This window comes from Rhinoderma darwinii, chromosome 6 (genome assembly GCF_050947455.1).
Source record: "Rhinoderma darwinii isolate aRhiDar2 chromosome 6, aRhiDar2.hap1, whole genome shotgun sequence".
NCBI lineage: Eukaryota > Metazoa > Chordata > Amphibia > Anura > Rhinodermatidae > Rhinoderma > Rhinoderma darwinii.
Genome location: NC_134692.1, coordinates 51219930 through 51240930, shown reverse-complemented (window position 1 = coordinate 51240930; position 21001 = coordinate 51219930). Strand labels below are relative to the sequence as shown.

Below are 21001 nucleotides of genomic sequence, written 5' to 3'. Positions count from 1 at the left end.
GATGAATTATTAACTTTTAATATACAGAATGATAAGCAAGAAATGTTTAACCGTGTATGGCCTCCCTGATGCACTTACTTGCTTGGTAGGGGCTCTTGACGGCTGGTGAGAACCCTTCACCTTCATACTTGTTCCCTTTCCCAATCACATTTCTCTCCATCCTATGTATTTTACTGTATGCTTATTTGATAACAGATCTACTTTGCCCTTATTTATTTACTCTTTTATTTTGGTGTGTGTTGTATAACTTTCGTACTTTCATGCTTTTTTTTAATAAAAAAAATACAAAAATTGAAAGGCTGTTTAGAAAAATTACACTGCTGGAAAAAGATGTATGCAAAACTTTATTGCTAACTTTTTCTTCACATAAAAACACCCTGTCTTCTTCTCCAGAATTCACTTATTCCATTAGATATGGCATATTCTGCAGTAACTCTGCACTCCTGGGGTGTAAATCCAACAAGAGCAGTTCCTGTAGTCCTTATACCTTTACAAGCTGCTAAGTTTTGAACTTCGGCTTCAATATGTCGAGGGGAGATATAGGAAAATGTATCTCCACATACATGGTATGAGACATATTGATCCGCTTCTGCTGCAGAGCTGTACTCTGGAATGTCTCTGAAGCTCTCAACATTACAAGCTATTTCTACCTGACCCTTATTCGGAAAGGCCATTGCTTGCACCCCTTTCAGCCCTCCTGTTCTTCCACGAATGGCAGTTGCTATTGCTTTTCCTGAGGTCAAGTCCCGTGTGTCAAGGGTAACGTTGCAGTTCATCACATACGGGCTGGCACCAACACCTATAACAATAAGAACATTATTCTTTATTAAAGGTACATTTTACAGGAAAAAAAAAGAGACACAAAAGCACAATAAACGAATACAATGAAAACATTTTGCAGGGTAAGCAAGGCACTCTCAATGGAGAAGACTCGCTCAATAAGTACTAACGGCAGTGAAAAACAGTAGTAAACATGAATACGAGATATCAAAAATTAGGACGAGAATAAGGACTGAGGGCGAGAAAGGAGAGGAGAAGAGAGAGAGAGAGAGAGAGAGAGAGGGAAGAGAAGAGAAAAAAATATATATATATAAATTAAAATGAAATTATAGCAGAGTAAAATAGGACACAGCTCCGCACAGAGCCTATAGGTGGGTAGCTGATTGAGGCTAGTCTCACAGAGAATATTCTTGTAAGATTCAGAGCTTTGGAAATCAATCCATTGAGCCCATGTTAGATAGAATTTGTCATAAGAGTCAGTGAGAGAAGACGTTAAATCTTCCATGTGCAAAAGATGATTGACCTTAGAAATCCAGAGGAACAAGGAGGGAGGGGAGGTATCCTTCCACTTTAGTGGGATGCAGTGGCGAGCCGCCATCACTAAAAAGTGAAGCAGTGAACGTTTATATATTTCAACAGCAATGTTGCAGTGATGGAGAAGGAAGAAAGCCGGATCCAAGGTAATTCCGGTGTACGTAATCCTCGCAAATCACTTCCTTAACTCATTCCCAGTACAGTACCAAAAAGTATGGAGGAGGGTACAATTCTCCGTGCCGCAACTCCAGAAAATGGGAGATACTGTAAGAATATTATTCTTACACGATATTGTGTTCAGGTATTGAGTCCCTGAATAGTATAACTTTATTGATGTTTCCTACATACCTCTTTAATTCCAGCTTAGAAACCTAGTATCTAGCCATTATTATTATTAGGCCCAGTCCACACTCAGGTTTTTTTTACACTGATTTTGACGTGGAAACCGCTTCGGAATCAGTGCCAAAAAAATTCCAAACCCGGAGGCGTCACTTTTCCGTGGCGGCTTTTAGCCACTGACCTTCCATTGAAATCAATGGGAGGCGGAGAAAGCGTTTTTAGCAGCGTTTGTTGCCCGCGATGTTCAATGGCCACGGGCGAAAGATACCGCAAAAAAGGGGTTATCCAGAGAACATTAACATTTGCTTATCAATTCTATACATGCATTTAAACATGCTTTCTAATTTAGTTAAATTTACAATTTTGCTCCTAAACGGGAGATCATAATACGGTCACGTGATCCCACACATTCTTTAGTCTTCTGCTTCCTGTTGATGCGCCGACACAGCCACACATGACTTCTGGCTGCTTCTTGCTCCACTTGGTGTCGGCACATCACATAACATGTCATGGAAAAGGGGCTGGCACTGCTACTAATAGTTTCCTCAGCCAGCCCCCTTCTAAGTCCCGCCTCAGTTATCAGGAATGAAGCATCAGGAGCTCAGCCTATCAATGTGGAGTAGGGGCAGATCTATTCGGGAGGACGGGCAGAAGAATGTGATGGATGGCGATTACTGTGACGACAGTGCAGATATGCATGATGGGAGATGTAGGAAAAGAACAGCACTTAGTCATGCCTACAACCTGGAAGTCTCTCAGCGTTAGGGCGGCGATATTCTTTTATGCGATATGTATTTCTTACTATTATTGAGCCATGTTTTATGCGTTAGTGTTTTTTTCTTTTCCACATCGCTTTACCAAATGCACAGGGTGCACACTTTTTAAAGCTCAGTGATGAACTAAACTGCCACACATGAGCTGCAGAGAAAAAAAACCCTGTCCTAAGGGTATGTGCACACGTGAACTGTCTTTTACGTCTGAAAAGACAGACTGTTTTCAGGAGAAAACAGCTGCGTCATTTCAGACGTAAAAGCTCCTCCTCGCATTATGCGAGGCGTCTTTGACGCTCGTAAATCTTGAGCTGCTCTTCATTGACTTCAATGAAGAACGGCTCAAATTACGTTGCAAAGAAGTGTCCTGCACTTCTTTTGACGAGGCTGTATTTTTACGCGTCGTCGTTTGACAGCTGTCAAACGACGACGTGTAAATGACAGGTCATCTGCACAGTACGTCGGCAAACCCATTCAAATGAATGGGCAGATGTTTGCCGACGTATTGTAGCCCTATTTTCAGGCGTAAATCGAGGCATAATACGCCTCGTTTACGCCTGAAAATAGGTTGTGTGAACCCAGCCTAACCAGGAAGGGAATGACATGCATATACCAACTTTTTTTGTTTCTAAAAGACAACAATAGACAATTTGGAACCATGTAAAATCTATAAATCTTTAATAAGAATCTCCCTGGCATGCCCTAATTATATTTCCCATTGCTAGTCAAAAACAACTTGTCCCCCCTCCCAACAATAAATAAACTCACATCCTTCCTGTGTGGTGGCACAGAAAATGAACACGCATGTGGAGCTAATCTCATCATCTTCCATGGATAAAAAGTTGCTTATTCTTTTAATTATTTACCCCTTATGTACAATTGATTTTGATAGTGGGAGATTTTGTTATGAGGGGACAATAAAAACAGCTTATTTATATGTCTCCAGGCCCCACTTGCAGCCTTATGTTTCTGGTTGCTTTCTTCATCTTTGTTTTGTCTTCCTCTGATTCTGTGTATATGACTCCAATAATAATCTGCACCGCAAACATCCTCAGCATAGATGTTAATAGCATAACGGCCCATACTGGGGTTGTTTCTGTATGAACATTTGTAAACAAAAATGTATCCAGATCTAATCATTATTTGTCTAAGTGCTTAACCCATTCCCTTCCAGAGGGTCACTCTACTCCACAAGAGCTGAATGTATCCTTTAAACCGTTATCAGAAATATAGCTTAACTTTAAGTTATGTCATAGTAATAGGGATTGAGGATTAATACAATTTAATCACTGTAATGAACGTGCATCACTTTATTGAGATTTGTTTTCTAAACTAATAAGATTTAAAGAATTTAATTAATTTAATTAATTTCACCTTGAAAAGAGACGACTAAGGAGAGACATGATGTATAAATATATGAATCGCCGGTACCAAAAATACGGTGAAAATTTGTTCAATGTAAAAACCCCTCAATAGACAAGAGGGCACTCCCTCCATCTTCAGTAAAAAAAGGTTCAATCTCCAGAGTCGACAAGCCTTTTTTACTGTAAGAACTGTGAATCTGTGGAATAGCCGACTGCAGGACCAGGTCAAGGCAGGAACAGTAGATGGCTTTAAAAAAGGCTTAGATGGGAGGCGGAGGGTAGTCGTACAGCGAGATGGCAGCTTGAAGACAGGGCTCCTCCGTTACACCTAGCCAAAACCCTTGTTAAAACAGCCCACAAGCCATAAAAATGGTCAAGACCACAAAGGATATACTCCGGGAGCAGTCCAGCACCCCTAAGTCTGGGAAAACACAAGCTGACATGGAGAAATTCCTACATATGAGACAAGGTGTCTCCGGCTCAGAAGCTCAAGATGGCACTCGACCACATTACTGCACACACACTGGATGAGGACTCCGAAGAAGAGAGTGGGGGAGAACGCTCTGAGGTAGGAGATGAATATGATCCAGCCCCTGTGTCATGAGGATTTATTAAGCGGATATTGTATAAGGCCCTTACTCCTATCACAAAAAAACTCACAGATATTAAATCTGATATATGTCTCATAGGAACACGAGTTGAGGTACTCGAATCTGCCCAGCACTATATGAGGGTCTATCATGAGAAGGTGAGAGAGGCCCTTCACTCACAGCAAGACCAAATTAATGAGGTGTTCCTGCGGGCAGAAGACAATAAGTGTAGGAGGAAGAATATTAGACTACAAGGAATTCCAGAGTCTTATTCACACGAAGTCCTACCTAAAGTTGCTCATGATGTCTTTTCCTCCTTGCTGGGACTGGAAGGCGGTGATGCCATCAAAATTGAGCGTATCCAAAGAGCGCTGAGACCAAAACCACGCTCCAATGAACCTCCGCGTGATATAATATGCAGCCTTCTGAGTTATACAGATACAACCGCCATACTCAAAGCAGCCAGTGCTAAAGGAGACCTTGAATTTGAGGGAGCCACAATTTCCCTCTATAAGGACATTGTACCTTCCACCTTCCAAAGTGCAATGTATTTTGGCGTCTATTGGAAATTCTGCGTTCCAACAAAATTCGATTCTGCTGGCTTTTTCCATTTGGACTGGCAATCATAAAGATGGCCGCCAAGTCACCATACGGAAACATGATGATCTAGACCATGCCTGGGATGTCTTGGGAATCTCGCCTATGGATATAACTCCTTGGATGATGCCGGCGCCTGATCATATTTTTCTCACATGTATACAAGATGAAGAGAGTACTAGTCTACTGGTATGGAGAGACATCCTCCTCTTTGGATGCTTTGTTAAACGTTGTTTTCACTTTTTTTCTCGGTTTTTCCTAAATCCCTTACCTAGTGTGCCAGTCTCTGAAATAGAGTGTATTGTGCTTAGTAAAGGATTTTGTTATGACTGATCTAAAAATTATTTCCTATAATGTAATGGGTCTAAATACTCGACGTAAACGGTACCAAATAGAACAGCAAATTAAAAAAGCTAACACCTCAATAGATCTTCTTCAGGATAGGCACTACAAACATGGTAAAACACCAAAGCTGTCACGTAGTGTCTTTCCTATGGCCATCCATTGTACACACTCCACTGCTAGCAGAGGGGTTAGTGTGTTGATTAATGGACAAACCTCTTTTAGACTTCTCTCGGAGAAGAAAGATCCAGAGGGACGTTATTTGTTCATTAAAGCCAATATTGGGGATGTTTTGATCTCAATAGCCAATTTGTATGCGCCCAACTGTAATCAAGTACAATGGAATATTCAGACCTTAAAATGCTGTAATGTATTTGCAGAGGGAACTAATATTGCTAATGGATTCCACTAGCAAGGTGCACATGTCTTTCAGGAGAATGGCAAGACTCCATAGGGTACTTGCCGACTTACATATAACAGATACGTGGAGACTCCTTCATCCTAACAAAAGGGATTTCTCGTATTTCTCTCCCGCACATCAAATATATAACTGATTCGATTATATTTTTCTATCAAACACATCTCTTCCCATGTTACAAGCTGCGTGCATAGGGAACATTTTTTTATCAGATCACGCGCCAGTTTTTGCCTCCCTGAAATAGGAGAATATTCCGCAGAGTGATAGGCTATGGAGACTGAACAATACTATACTTCATGATACTGCACATGCACCCATCATGCAGGAACACATTCGGAATTATTTCACACATAACTCTTCGCCGGATGTATCTTACACTATTCTGTGAGAGGCACACATATGTTCACACATTAAGGCCTGATTTACACGAGCGTGTGCGTTTTGCGCACGCAAAAAATGCGGCGTTTTGCGTGCGCAAAATGCACTTAACAGCTGCGTGTGTCATCAGTGTATGATTCGCGGCAGCGAGATTTTCTCACAGCCGCCATCATTTTGACACTCCGTTTGGATGTTTGTAAACAGAAAAGCACGTGGTGCTTTTCTGTTTACATTCATCCTTTTCACAGCTGTTGCGCGAACCACGCAGTACACACGGAAGTGCTTCCGTGCAACCTGCGTGGTTTTCACGCACCCATTGTCTTCATGGGTGATGCGCGAAAAACGGGTAAATATAGAACATGTCGTGAGTTTTACGCAGCGCACTCACGCTGCGCAAAACTCATGGACTGTCTGCACTGCCCCATAGAGTAATATATGTGCGTACGACACGCGTGAAAAGCACGCGCGTCGCACGCGCGTATATTACGCTCGTCTAAATGATGCCTAAAAAACAAGATCGGCTCAACTTAATTCCCTATTTTACAAAATATCCTCTCTTGAGACTTTACACAAACGCACAAGGCCGCTGCGGCTCTAGAAGAACTTACAGGTCTTACAGAGGAAGTTAAAAATATCTTGAACATCAGAACCACGAAAATATTCCATTTTACTTAAATACAAACATTATGCACACGGAGATAGGGGAAACAAAATTAGGGCCGCACTACTTTAAAAAAAACAAGAGAAGTCTTTTATTTCAGAAATATTAACGTCATCTGGCACAAGGACCATGGAGACTAAAGATATAGCTAAGGCCTTTAAACACTTTTATCATGACCTGTACAATCTCCAACAGACCTCCCAACTGACTACTGACCTGGGAGACAGGACACAACGCTTCTTAGATACACTTAATATTCCTCAACTCACTCGAGAAGATAAAACTTCACTTACTACTCCATTTACACCAGAAGAACTTTATAAAGTCCTTCACACGATTCCGTCTGGCAAAAGCCCTGGTCCAGATGGGTACACAATCCGATATTATAAAAAATATAATTAGTTCCTGGTGCCCCATTTCACATCCTTATGTAATTCCTTGTTGAGGGGTGCTTGTCTGACCCTGCAGTCCTTGGAGGCCCACATTACGGTCTTATCTAAAGAAGGCAAGGACCCTAGGCTCTGTAGTATCCATAGGACCATATCATTATTGAATACAGACCTGAAGTGGTGGGCGAAAGCTTTAGCCTCTAGACTGGGCAGGATGTTGCCTAAAATAATTGGACCGGAACAGACGGGATTTGTAATGGGGCGCCAGGGTAAGAATAACACGACAAGAGTCATCAGATTGATACAACACGCACACTCTTCAAACACGCCATTGGTTCTTCTCAGCACCCATGCCGAGGAGGCATTTGACAGGGTTAGTTGGCCGTACATGATTGCTACTCACTGCTATTGACACTGTATCGCCAGCCTAGTGCTAGACCTAAAGAGGCTCTGTCACCATATTATAAGTGGCCTATATTGTACATGATGTGATCGGCGCTGTAATGTAGATTACAGCAGTGTTTTTTATTTAGAAAAACAATCATTTTTGACGGAGTTATGACCTATATTAGCTTTATGCTTAGGAGTTTCTTAATGGACAACTGGGCGTGTTTTACTTTTTGGCCAAGTGGGCGTTGTACAGAGGAGTGTATGATGCTGACCAATCAGCGTCATACACTTCTCCCCATTCATTTACACAGCAACAGCGATATAGCTATATCGCTATGTGCAGCCACATAAACACACTATAACGTTACTGCAGTGTCCTGACAATGAATATACATTACCTCCAGCCAGGACGTGATGTGTATTCAGAATCCTGTCACTTCTGTAGCGTCTCTGTGATATTTACAGCAAGGCAAGCGTAATCTCGTTTGAAATGACAGGTTACATCTTAATCTCGCGAACATTTTTCCTATTTTGGACAGATTGGTTAATGTATTATGGGTATTTTTTTAAACCTTCCTCTGGATCAATAGGGGTACAACAGTTCTATAATTTACCCATAACTCTTCCAATTTCTCCGATCCCTTGACTGAACTTGATGGACATATGTCTTTTTTCAACGGCACTAACAATGTAACTTTGACATTTTGCTCTTATCAGTGTCAAAAAATAGATTTTTATTGTACTCACTTATACAATATATATATATATATATATATATATATATATATATATATATATATATATATATACACAGTGAAGGAAATAAGTATTTGATCCCTTGCTGATTTTGTAAGTTTGCCCACTGTCAAAGTCATGAACAGTCTAGGTTAATTTTACCAGTGAGAGATAGATTATATTTAAAAAAAAACTGAAAATCACATTGTCAAAATTATATATATTTATTTGCATTGTGCACAGAGAAATAAGTATTTGATCCCTTTGGCAAACAAGACTTGATACTTGGTGGCAAAACCCTTGTTGGCAAGCACAGCAGTCAGACGTTTTTTATAGATGGAATTTTGGCCCACTCCTCTTTGCAGATCATCTGTAAATCATTAAGATTTCGAGGCTGTCGTTGGCAACTTGGATCTTCAGCTCCCTCCATAAATTTTCAATGGGATTAATGTCTGGAGACTGGCTAGGCAACTCCATGACCTTTATGTGCTTCTTTTTGAGCCACTCCTTTGTTGCCTTGGCTGTATGTTTCGGGTAATTGTCGTGCTGGAAGACCCAGCCACGAGCCATTTTTAATGTCCTGGTGGAGGGAAGGAGGTTGTCACTCAGGATTTGACGGTACATGGCTCCATCCATTCTCCCATTGATGCGGTGATGTAATCATGTGCCCTTAGCAGAGAAACACCCCCAAAACATAATGTTTCCACCTCCATGCTTGACAGTGGGGACGGTGTTCTTTGGGTCATAGGCAGCATTTCTCTTCCTCCAAACACGGCGAGTTGAGTTAATGCCAAAGAGCTCAATTTTAGTCTCATCTGACCACAGCACCTTCTCCCAATCACTCTCAGAATCATCCAGATGTTCATTTGCAAACTTCAGACGGGCCTGTACATGTGCCTTCTTGAGCAGGGGGACCTTGTGGGCACTGCAGGATTTTAATCCATTACGGCGTAATGTGTTACCAATGTTTTTCTTGGTGACTGTGGTCCCAGCTGCATTGAGATCATTAACAAGTTCCCCCCGTGTAGTTTTTGGCTGAGCTCTCACCTTCCTCAGGATCAAGGATGCCCCACGAGGTGAGATTTTGCATGGAGCCCCAGATCGATGTTGATTGACAGTCATTTTGTATGTCTTCCATTTTCTTACTATTGCACCAACAGTTGTCTCCTTTTCACCCAGCGTCTTACTTATGGTTTTATAGCCCATTCCAGCCTTGTGCAGGTCTATGATCTTGTCCCTGACATCCTTAGAAAGCTCTTTGGTCTTGCCCATGTTGTAGAGGTTAGAGTCAGACTGATTAATTGAGTCTGTCGACAGGAGTCTTTTATACAGGTGACCATTTAAGAGAGCTGTCTTTAATGCAGGCACCTAGTTGATTTGGAGCGTGTTACTGGTCTGGAGGAGGCTGAACTCTTAATGGTTGGTAGGTGATCAAATACTTATTTCTCTGTGCACAATGCAAATAAATATATATAATTTTGACTATGTGATTTTCTTTTTTTTTTAATATATAATCTATCTCTCACTGGCAAAATTAACCTAGCCTAAAAATTCTAGACTGTTCATGACTTTGACAGTGGGCAAACTTACAAAATCAGCAAGGGAACAAATACTTATTTCCTTCACTGTATATTTATATATAGTGAAGGAAATAAGTATTTGATCCCTTGCTGAAAACTTATGGAGGGAGCTGAAGATCCGAGTTGCCAAGCGACAGCCTCGAAATCTTAATGATTTACAGTTGATCTGCAAAGAGGATTGGGCCAAAATTCCATCTAACATGTGTGCAAACCTCATCATCAACTACAAAAAGCGTCTGACTGCTGTGCTTGCCAACAAGGATTTTGCCACCAAGTATTAAGTCTTGTTTGCCAAAGGGATCAAATACTTATTTCTCTGTGCACAATGCAAATAAATATATATAATTTTGACAATGTGATTTTCAGTTTTTTTTTTTAATATAATCTATCTCTCACTGGTAAAATTAACCTAGCCTAAAAATTCTAGACTGTTCATGTCTTTGACACTGGGCAAACTTACAAAATCAGCAAGGGATCAAATACTTATTTCCTTCACTGTATATATATATATATATATATATATATATATATATATATATATATATATATATATATATATATATATATGTACATAGCTATTTACACATAGTTATTTTTTCCTAGTTATTGATACTTAGTTCATGGTTGTTAGTCGAGGAAAAGGAACAGTGGTCGGTTTCAGATTTTACATTTGGAAGGGTTTATCTTTTAGTTGGGAAAACAAGTCCAGAGTTTGCCACTGACATTATTCATTAGGAAACCGAAATATGAAATATAAAAGATATCCAGCTTTGTCATTTACGGTACTGTTAAAGGGCGATTGGCATGTCAATAAATTCCATCAGTAATCTATCTCCCAGTGACAGAGATGTATAGATAGTGTGGATCCCAGCACTGTAGTGTGGACATTTCTGTACTTCCAATATTGTGTATAGAGACATATAGCTGTTTCCCCGAACTGTAATACGAGTTCATAGCACAGACCCATATTTCAGTGTGCAAATCCATGAGGCCGCATAGTCTTCCCTTGCAGTGCTTCTAGGGCAGTGCTTCATAATCAGTGAGACGCCCCCAGTTGTAAAAAGGTTGAGAAATCCTGTTCTGGGGGAGAACCCTTTCTATAGTACACTATAAGTTGGAGCTTGTCACCATTTTTTTTCTTTACAAATTCTGACAGAATTCATGAGATAAAACCATTGCATAAAATTGATCAAAGAGTAAGGGCTACACAAACTATGGGTACCGTATTCAAGATCCGTGTAATACTGATTATGAATATGGCAGTGTGGATAAACCCTTATGCCTCAAGCATGCAATAGTGCACGCCGGCTGGGTTCCGTCTGCGATCTGTGAAAAGATAGGACATGTCGTATCTTTCCACGGATCAGAAAGTCGGGTCCATTTTCACACACTAAAGTGAATGGGTCCATGAAAACTATTGGGTGGCACTCAAATGCTGTGAAAAACGGCCCGAGTGGCACTCGGTCGTGTGCAAAGGCCATTATTCTTATAAATTTAGTGTACAAGGGTGTGAAGGTCTGACTAGTCTATTAACACCGTAGACCATGTAATAATGTAATACACAGTCATGCTGAGTCCTCCAGCACTTTTCTTGTAAGGGCTTTCTGCTGTTACTAATTGAGGGTTATCCCAATTAGGCACCCCGACTCCTTCCTTCCTCCATGATGTCTAGATGACCTAATAGAGCATGTTGTGGTTGTACAGATGAGACAAGTAGTGTATTTTTTCCCCTTTAATTTATATAGCACCGACATATTCTATAGTGTTGTACACAGAATTGATTCATTCACATAATTAAAGTTGTATCACTCTATACCAACCTGTTATTCCATATTTCATAGATGGTTTCATTCCAACTCTTATTGTATGCACATCAGAGTTTTTCCTAAACCAACCCAGAGATCTCCTTTTATCTGCCAAACTTCTCATCTCCGGTATGTCTGAATATCCAAAAAGAAACATGCTGCACCCTGGGACCTGAGTGACCAGCTCCTCAGCGATCCCTAAAGACAGAATCATTATTAGGGATCTTGTGGCTTTGTGTCATTGAGAATTCATTTATAGAATATATAAGTCACTTGGCATATCTACAACGACATGTAAAGTAAATACACAGGTACAGTAAAGTGATAATCTCGGATAAAGTTGAGCATACAGTAGCCAGGAAGTGCTCTCGCTTTGTAATATCCTATGGGCTTCTCGTATATGCTCAATGCAACATTTTTCCATGTCAGGTTATGGCCAGTTCACACAGAGTTTTTTGACAAGTTTTTCACGCGGAAATCGTGCCGCAAAACGCACCAAAAAACGGCCGAAAATGCCTCCCATTGATTTCAATGGGAGGCGGAGGCGTTTTTTTCCCGCGAGTGGAAAAACCGGCTTGCGGGTAAAAGAAGGGACATTCCCTATCATTGGGCGTTTACGCCTCTGACCTCCCATTGAGATCAATGGGAGGAAGAGAAAGCGTATTTTGCGGCTTTTTATGCCTGCGGCGCTCAATGGCCGTGGGCGAAAAACGCAGCAAAAATCGGCGTGCATGCAAAGGAAAATCTGCCTCAAAATTCCAAACGGAATTTTGAGGCAGATTTTCCTCCTGCAAAAAACTCAGTGTGAACCCAGCCTTAAAGAGAATGTTTTGCCTATATTGTTTTTACTAATTAAAACATATTCTTTTTTTTCTTATTTGTTTTTATTTTCTAATTGTATTTTTTTTTTCATTCAATGTTCTGTACCGGATCATGGGGCCAGCCATATTGTCTGAACTGCTTCTCTGCTCTATGAACAACTGTTTAGTTATTTGCTTTACAGCGGCGACATGGACCTGTAGTTTGGAGATGACTCATTGACGTCTATGGGAGAGTTTTGTGTGCACGCTCTATGACCTGTGCAGAGGTCACTGTGCTGGTAGGGGAGGAAAGGTTCTGTGACCATCACCTACTGTCAATGGTGGATCCTGTAATATCTGCTTCAGGCTGTATAATAATAGTGTTTTGGTGGCCATATATATATTCAGTAGCTGTCGACCAACAGCTATTCCTCCCAAACTATTCATACACATGCAACCGTGGCCGAGCATGCATGTGCTGTCAATGGGAGAGGGGAATAAGCCGCTGTCAAAGACCTCTGATGGCAGTTTAACTTTCTTGAGAACAAAGAATCGGGCATGTTGAAATTCAACATGCTGATCCTTCTTGTCCCCGACATCTGCTGAACGAACTTTGGCCGAACATCTAACATTAGATAGTCAGCCGGTCCCGCCGAAATCTACGTGTTCGGCTGACAATAGCCTAATGTGAATGGCCACCTTTACCTTTCATTGCAATCTTGCCTGTGATGATTATGAGATGTCTGCTGAAAAATGACGTGACAGGAAGTGTAATCCTATTGTGAGGCTCTGTGTGAAAACGGCAATATTTAAGGAATTGTTTTTAACATAGATAATGACATGGAAAATATAAAAAAAACACCACCACCATTATATAATAGGTCATTTTATGATGATACATTCCCTCTAAAAAAAATGATACATTCCCCACTGATAGTTGTGTGCTGTACGCTGTGTACTGTGACATGTAAGGCTATGTTCACATCTGCGCCAGGGCTCCGTTCCGTCTGAGCTTTCTGTTGGAATGGAACCCTGACTGACACAAACTGAGACCATAGGTTTCCGTTTCCATCGCTATTGATTTCAATGGTGACGGATCCGGTGCCAATGGTTTCAGTTTGTCTCTGTTGTGCAAGGGTTCCGTCGTTTTGACGGGATGAATACCGAACTCAACTACGGTATTCATCCCATTAAAACGACGGAACCCCTGCACAACCGAGACAAACTGAAACCATTGGCACCGGATCCGTCACCATTGAAATCAATAGCGATGGAAACGAATCCTATGGTCCCAGTTTGTGTCAGTCAGGGCTCCGTTCCGACGGAAAGCTCAGACGGAAGGTTGGAACGGAGCTCTGACTCAGATGTGAACGAAGCCTAACAAACTAACTAAAATGCACGTCATGGCCAAAATCAGGAATATTATTGTGTTTCTTTTACTTGAAAAAACAGAACACTATATAACTGAATTTTTTAACATTTATTAAATAGCACAAATTACATTTTTGAACTGAAGACTAAAGTAAACTTATATTCAAGGATATACTCAAGTAATTTAATAGGAAGTTGTGGTAAACTGATGCACACTAGCAGTCTGTACTTGTAATGTGCCATATATTATTAAACCGTTACCCAACCCTTAAAATCTGCGGCATTAAATCTTCTCTATTTGCACCAGTCTTGTAAAGCATTGTAATATTGTGCCAGGTCAATAACTGCCATAAAGCTAGGCCTCATGCCTGAGTAATAACTTGAAGCTCCTGGGCTCCAATGCAAAACCTGAAGGAGGGCCCCCACCTTTCAATGTGGCATTTATACTGGTGTCATCTTTTTGGGCAGAGTGGCCCTAGGGCCCTCTTAGGCCCCAAGGCCTAGATGCTACAGCTATCTCTGCACCCCCTGTGGCTACACTCCTGTCTCATGCACATGACAATATTACTGGTCTGCAATGTATGGACTGACACGGATTCATATGGGGTATGCTCCATCAAATGCTGTATTACGCATTGCTTCTAGGGGAAAATACGGTGGTGCACAGAAGCACTATACGCGGCACAGGGAGTATCATTTGTAGGGACTGCACTTGCCTCGTAAGGGTCCGTGACCACAACTTTGCTGTGTGCATGAGGCCTGAGGTGCTATGGTTCCTAAATAATCTGACAGAAATTGCGACCGAACCCATTTATGCGAGCTCATGGTCTTTTTGCTTTAATTACTTTGGACTACTATACAGCAGCCAACAATTGTTTGACTAGGCTCTGTTCACATCTAGAGCTGGTAAATACGAACTACTAGTGCTGATCAATGCACTTGGCCTTGTGATATGTCTGGGTTAATTCTGTATGTAATTGCCTTTCTGCAAGACATCAAGGGCATGTGAATACAAAGCAGAGACAAGAGGAAATCCTACACTGCCATCTTGTGGCTACAAGCTGAATACCGTTAAAAAGGCCACAGATTTTTACTTTATATTGTAGTCACTTTCAAGGTATTTTTTCCTGTATTTCGAAAGTTTGGATAATGCTATTATTTATGTAGTAGAAATACAGTTTATAGACATAATGATTAGTAATACTTGTAACATGTTATGATCAAAAGACCCAGAATATAAATCAACATGCAAGAGATAAATACTTGTTCAAATATAGACGTAAAAAATACCATAATAGACAGGAGACATTTTGCAACATTGTGTTAAATTAAAATGCAATGTAATGTATGTAATGTATGAATGTAATAATAATTGCGTACATGAAACTCGGACACAATATGGTAGTGACATGTGCCACACAATGAAATGGAATGGACACTAACAACATCACATTCCATAGCAGACCGTAGCCAATGCATTGAACTATAATTGGCTAAATGGGTGCCTCTGACTAGATGGTACTGGGCTAGGCAACCAGAAACAACAGGTAGGGAGTCCCACTAGCTGCTGGCTTTGCTGCAGCAAGGATACTGCCATCGGGACTGAATGATGTACTGTGTAGGTGGTGTATAAGGCTTTGTTCATACAGTGCAGATTTGATGCAGATTTTGGCTGCGTTTTTTTTTTTACGCAAAAAACAAAATTGGATATTTCTTCTGTTTAGATTCCGTTTCTGGTTTCGGCTTACAGTACATAAAAAAGTTATAGGAAATCTGCACTGTGTGAACTAAGCCTAAGTGCAAACAACTGGATGCAGCCTTAAATAAAATTAAATGCTGCCAATGTATAGATTATACATCATTATTCAACCCAGACTTATTAATGTCCACATAAATGCAGGTGAGTGCACCCCATGTATACTTTCAACATTAAAGGGGTAGTCCCATCTCATTGATTGCTTTAATATGTTCCCCAACTCCTAAACAACCATACTAGGAAATATTTAAAAAAAAAATAAAAAAAATTGCCCCATTCTAAAGATATTCCTTACTTTGATCTCTGTATACCTCCTCTTGTTTTGATATGGTTGTCCATGGTTACGGCCAGTCTTGCTGCAGTGGCCGCACTTGCGCATATAACTGGTTTGTTTCTCTATAGACTCTGACCGGGCTTGCGGGAGTGCACACTTTCTGCGCATGTGCAGTAGCTCCAGGCCCGGCAACACTTCAGTAAACTTATTTCAGAATATTAGTATGAATCCCGGGCATGCGCAGAAGCCAGGAAGCCATCCTGTTTGGCTGATCTCAGAATTTGAATTCAGATCTATGTTAAGCCGAGCCCCGGCAGTATGCTCTCGCTACAAAGACCATTTACCTCTATATGCAAATATAGAGAGTACCATCTGATCAATGCTTTTTTAATATTTTTATAGATGTGTAACAGATTCTTTTCACATTAGGACGTGGGGCGGTGAAATTTAAAAAAGAGTTGTATGAATGGCCACTATAGATGACATACTAGTATGTGTGGGAACAGTGGTAAAGAAGCTTCTAAAGAGCAAACTTCACCTACCAAGTGTGTTGGGGAGCGCTCTTTGTTATTTACAGTCATGATGCTATTCGGAATTAACAGCAGCATTAGGAACGCACATGAATAAGGAACCTTGTGACAAGGCGGCCATGGGGGTGCTGGTTTCAGTCCCACCGATATTTCAGAGAAGGACTAGTTACAAGCAGTAGAAACAGAAAGGACACACAGAAATGTAATTATTCCATTTATTAGGGGGAGTTTTTAATATATCCAGAGGAATTTCTTAGAGGGGAGATGGGAATACCCCTTAAAAATCCCACAAGACGTGTCCCTCTCATGATACTTTCTCAGCTTTTGATGCAAAACAAATCAACTTCGGCAACTGGTCAAAAGAATGTGGAAACCCAAACCTGACCTCCCTATGTGGTTTTAGCTATAGATATTAATAAAGAATTGACCCCAAGATGTGGCAGTGCCAAAGGTGGGACCCACACCTAAAAGACATTTATGTAATTTCGAAGCCTTACATGTATTTAACTTGAATATCCTCTAAAAGTGAATCTTCATCTTTTATCATCATGTTGTTTTTAGGTCCAAAATCTGTGCTGATAAATTTCACAATAAATCTTTATAGCAGTCGGCATTCCGTTTTTCTGATAGAGCTCCAAATTGACTTTAATGTATAATAGTATGCAGCAATCTCCTAATCTTCCGCTAGTGGCGGCAGCCGGAACCTTATCTGACTGTATTCACGTTAACTTATCATAAATGTTAACGAGAACTTAACGTTATCATAAACTATTTTTATGCACGGGATTTGAATCACTTTATCAGAAAAACGGAGCTTTGACTGCTATAAGGACATGCTAAAAAATTAATTCAGCACAGAATTTCGAACATATTTAAATAAAAATAACTAAATGGTATTCAAAGAGAGAAATTTACTTCAAGGCTACAGTGAAGGAAATAAGTATTTGATCCCTTGCTGATTTTGTAAGTTTGCCCACTGTCAAAGACATGAACAGTCTAGAATTTTTAGGCTAGGTTAATTTTACCAGTGAGAGATAGATTATATAAAAAAAAACAAAAAACAGAAAATCACATAGTCAAAATTATATATATTTATTTGCATTGTGCACAGAGAAATAAGTATTTGATCCCTTTGGCAAACAAGACTTAATACTTGGTGGCAAAACCCTTGTTGGCAAGCACAGCAGTCAGACGTTTTTTGTAGTTGATGATGAGGTTTGCACACATGTTAGATGGAATTTTGGCTCACTCCTCTTTGCAGATCATCTGTAAATCATTAAGATTTAGAGGCTGTCGCTTGGCAACTCGGATCTTCAGCTCCCTCCATAAGTTTTCGATGAGATTAAGGTCTGGAGACTGGCTAGACCACTCCATGACCTTAATGTACTTCTTTTTGAGCCACTCCTTTGTTGCCATGGCTGTATGTTTCGGGTCATTGTCGTGCTGGAAGACCCAGCCACGAGCCATTTTTAATGTCCTGGTGGAGGGAAGGAGGTTGTCACTCAGGATTGGACGGTACATGTCTCCATCCATTCTCCCATTGATGTGGTGAAGTAGTCCTGTGCCCTTAGCAGAGAAACACCCCCAAAACATAATGTTTCCACCTCCATGCTTGACAGTGGGGACGGTGTTCTTTGGGTCATAGGCAGAATTTCTCTTCCTCCAAACACGGCGAGTTGAGTTAATGCCAAAGAGCTCAATTTTAGTCTCATCTGACCACAGCACCTTCTCCCAATCACTCTCAGAATCATCCAGATGTTCATTTGCAAACTTCAGACGGGCCTGTACATGTGCCTTCTTGAGCACGGCGTAATGTGTTACCAATGGTTTTCTTGGTGACTGTGGTCCCAGCTGCCTTGAGATCATTAACAAGTTTCCCCCATGTAGTTTTCGGCTGAGCTCTCACCTTCCTCAGGATCAAGGATACCCCACGAGGTGAGATTTTGCATGGCGCCCCAGATCGATGTCGATTGACAGTCATTTTGTATGTCTTCCATTTTCTTACTATTGCACCAACAGTTGTCTCCTTCTCACCCAGCGTCTTACTTATGGTTTTGTAGCCCATTCCAGTCTTGTGCAGGTCTATGATCTTGTCCCTGACATCCTTAGAAAGCTCTTTGGTCTTGCCCATGTTGTAGAGGTTAGAGTCAGACTGATTAATTGAGTCTGTGAACAGGAGTCTTTTATACAGGTGACCATGTAAGAGAGCTGTCTTTAATGCAGGCACCAAGTTGATTTGGAGCGTGTAACTGGTCTGGAGGAGGCTGAACTCTTAATGGTTGGTAGGGGATCAAATACTTATTTCTCTGTGCACAATGCAAATAAATATATATAATTTTGACTATGTGATTTTCTGTTTTTTTTAAATATAATCTATCTCTCACTGGTAAAATTAACCTAGCCTAAAAATTCTAGACTGTTCATGTCTTTGACAGTGGGCAAACTTACAAAATCAGCAGGGGATCAAATACTTATTTCCTTCACTGTATGAACAGACCTTTTTCCTACAGACAGCATAGGGGTTATATAGGCAATGTACATAAACTATTTACTCGAAGATGGAGTTACCACATGTCATCGTTTCAGTATGGTATAGGTAAAAATATTAAAATAGCTCCGCATACCTCTAGCAATATTACCACAGTGCTCTAGTGTCACTCCTGATAAGGGATAAATGGGTACAAGGTCGATGGCACCAAGACACGGGTGTATACCGTCATGTTGTGAATGGTCGATACACGTGAAGCCTTCCATACAAGAAGACACAACAGATTTACCTATATAAATGATAGAATAACATTTATACCACATGATTGATTTACTTACTAATATATTTATCTACTAACTAATAAAATTTGCCTACTAAATATTAAAATAAATGTGTCCCAACTTTAATCAAAACTGAAAAATGATTGCACTTTAAAAGCTACTTGCTCCATCGATACATTTAGTTATAATAACAATTTAAGGAAATACTCTGGCCAGAAGTGATACAGTATGTTATGCCCAGTGCAGGGCCGGAGGGGTGGTGTAATATACAGGGATTCAAAGAACATCAAAGAGAGAATGCTTGTGTAATGCACCCTTTAAGACAACCCCTTCGTAAAAGTCTACCCCTCCCTTACAATCAGCTGCTGAAAGTCCCATCCATCATCTATATTATCATGGGAAGACACGATAGTAAATAGTTAACCCTGTCTATGATATCTTTATGGCCTAAGAGGGCAAATGCTCCACTTAAGGCTCTGTCCGCATCTACGTCAGAGGTTTCTATCAAATTTAACTGGAAAAATAGCACTGCATGCAACACTAAATTTCTCATCAAAATGATGGACACTCTGCCGGCTCCGATTGTAATTCAATGGGGTCCATCGGGCTCCGGTGGTATCCGTTGTATGACAGATCCAATAAAGCATTGTGGCTTACATTATGAACAGAAGCCACAAAGCAAGAATATATGAATATAGGCGCAGAGCTATATGAATGCGTTTACTACCATTTTAAAAGATTTAAAAATTCTCTTGGCTGCCCATCCTGCCGACTATGGACAGCCAGCTGCATACCCTGACTAGGGCCGTATTTAGAGCTGATGCTGCCCTAGGCACTTTTAGTGGTGATGCCCCCTATAATTCCCGAAGTTATGGAAACAGTGTAGCTCGCTGACATTGCTGCTCCAGCGGTGGACCCAGGAAAGGTAAGTAAAATAATTGTTTTGCTTTTTTATGTATTACTAATGTGTTTTTTTTGTGTTAGTTTGTGTTTTTAAACAGGTTCAGTTCTTGGACTACTTCGGATTCGAGGACTACTTCAAATTAGTTTTTTTTAAAAAATAAAATGGCTGAGGGTTGTGTGAAGTTTGGCGCATCTCAAGTGCGTGTGCCACTATGAACCTAGTGCTGGACTCCTTTAGATAGAAAGGAGTCCCCACGCTAGGAGTTACGATCATCGGCCTGGGATCACCATTTAAGTTTACCATTGATACAGGCCTGGTCTTTTCTGATCAGGCCTGCTCCAATGCAACAATAACAGATGAAGCGATGACATCACTACGCTTGCGCCACAAAAAAAGTGCCAAATGGCGAGGAATGGAACTGATGGTTCCCTTGCCTCGCCTGCGCTTTCAATTGTATACTCAACCTAAGGACGCGGATACAGTTGAAGCGACCCTTTGGTCCCGGGGACTAGGACATACAACATGGTAAAATAATACATACCCTGCCTGGTGCCCTCCAGCTGTGCCGTGAATGCGCCGTATCCCTCAGCACTCTCCAGAAATGGCTGTAGCGCTACTTAATCTATGAGTCTGAGCAGGGCCGGCCTTAGGTTGGATGGCGCCATGTGCAGGACTCTCTACTACTGCCCTCCACAAACCAAAACCTAACCACATATATACTGTAAATACATAAAGGCACATATATAGACATACAGGCAAATATATATATATATATATATATACACACACACAGCGGCACATAAATATAAACATACCGGAACATATACAAATGCATAAAGGCACATATATAGACACACAGACACACACAGAGACACATGTACACATACAGACCCATATATACCCACACATGTGCACATATACACAG

The 21001-nt window shown here is 40.8% G+C and overlaps 1 protein-coding gene across 3 annotated transcripts in view; it reads right to left on the bottom strand.

Moving 5' to 3' along the window:
• Positions 1–330: 330 nt before the first annotated feature.
• FTCDNL1 (formiminotransferase cyclodeaminase N-terminal like) overlaps positions 331–21001 on the bottom strand; it is a 51063-nt gene continuing 30392 nt past the window's right edge. For 2 of the 3 annotated variants that reach the window (XM_075831203.1, XM_075831202.1), the window contains 3 exons: positions 19028–19180; positions 11688–11870; positions 331–799 (listed from right to left, as the gene is read on the bottom strand). In XM_075831203.1, coding sequence (XP_075687318.1) covers positions 363–799; positions 11688–11870; positions 19028–19180 — 773 coding nt within the window. In that variant the 3' untranslated portion in view covers positions 331–362. The remainder of the gene's footprint in view (positions 800–11687; positions 11871–19027; positions 19181–21001) is intronic. The other variant, XM_075831204.1, reaches the window with a different exon arrangement.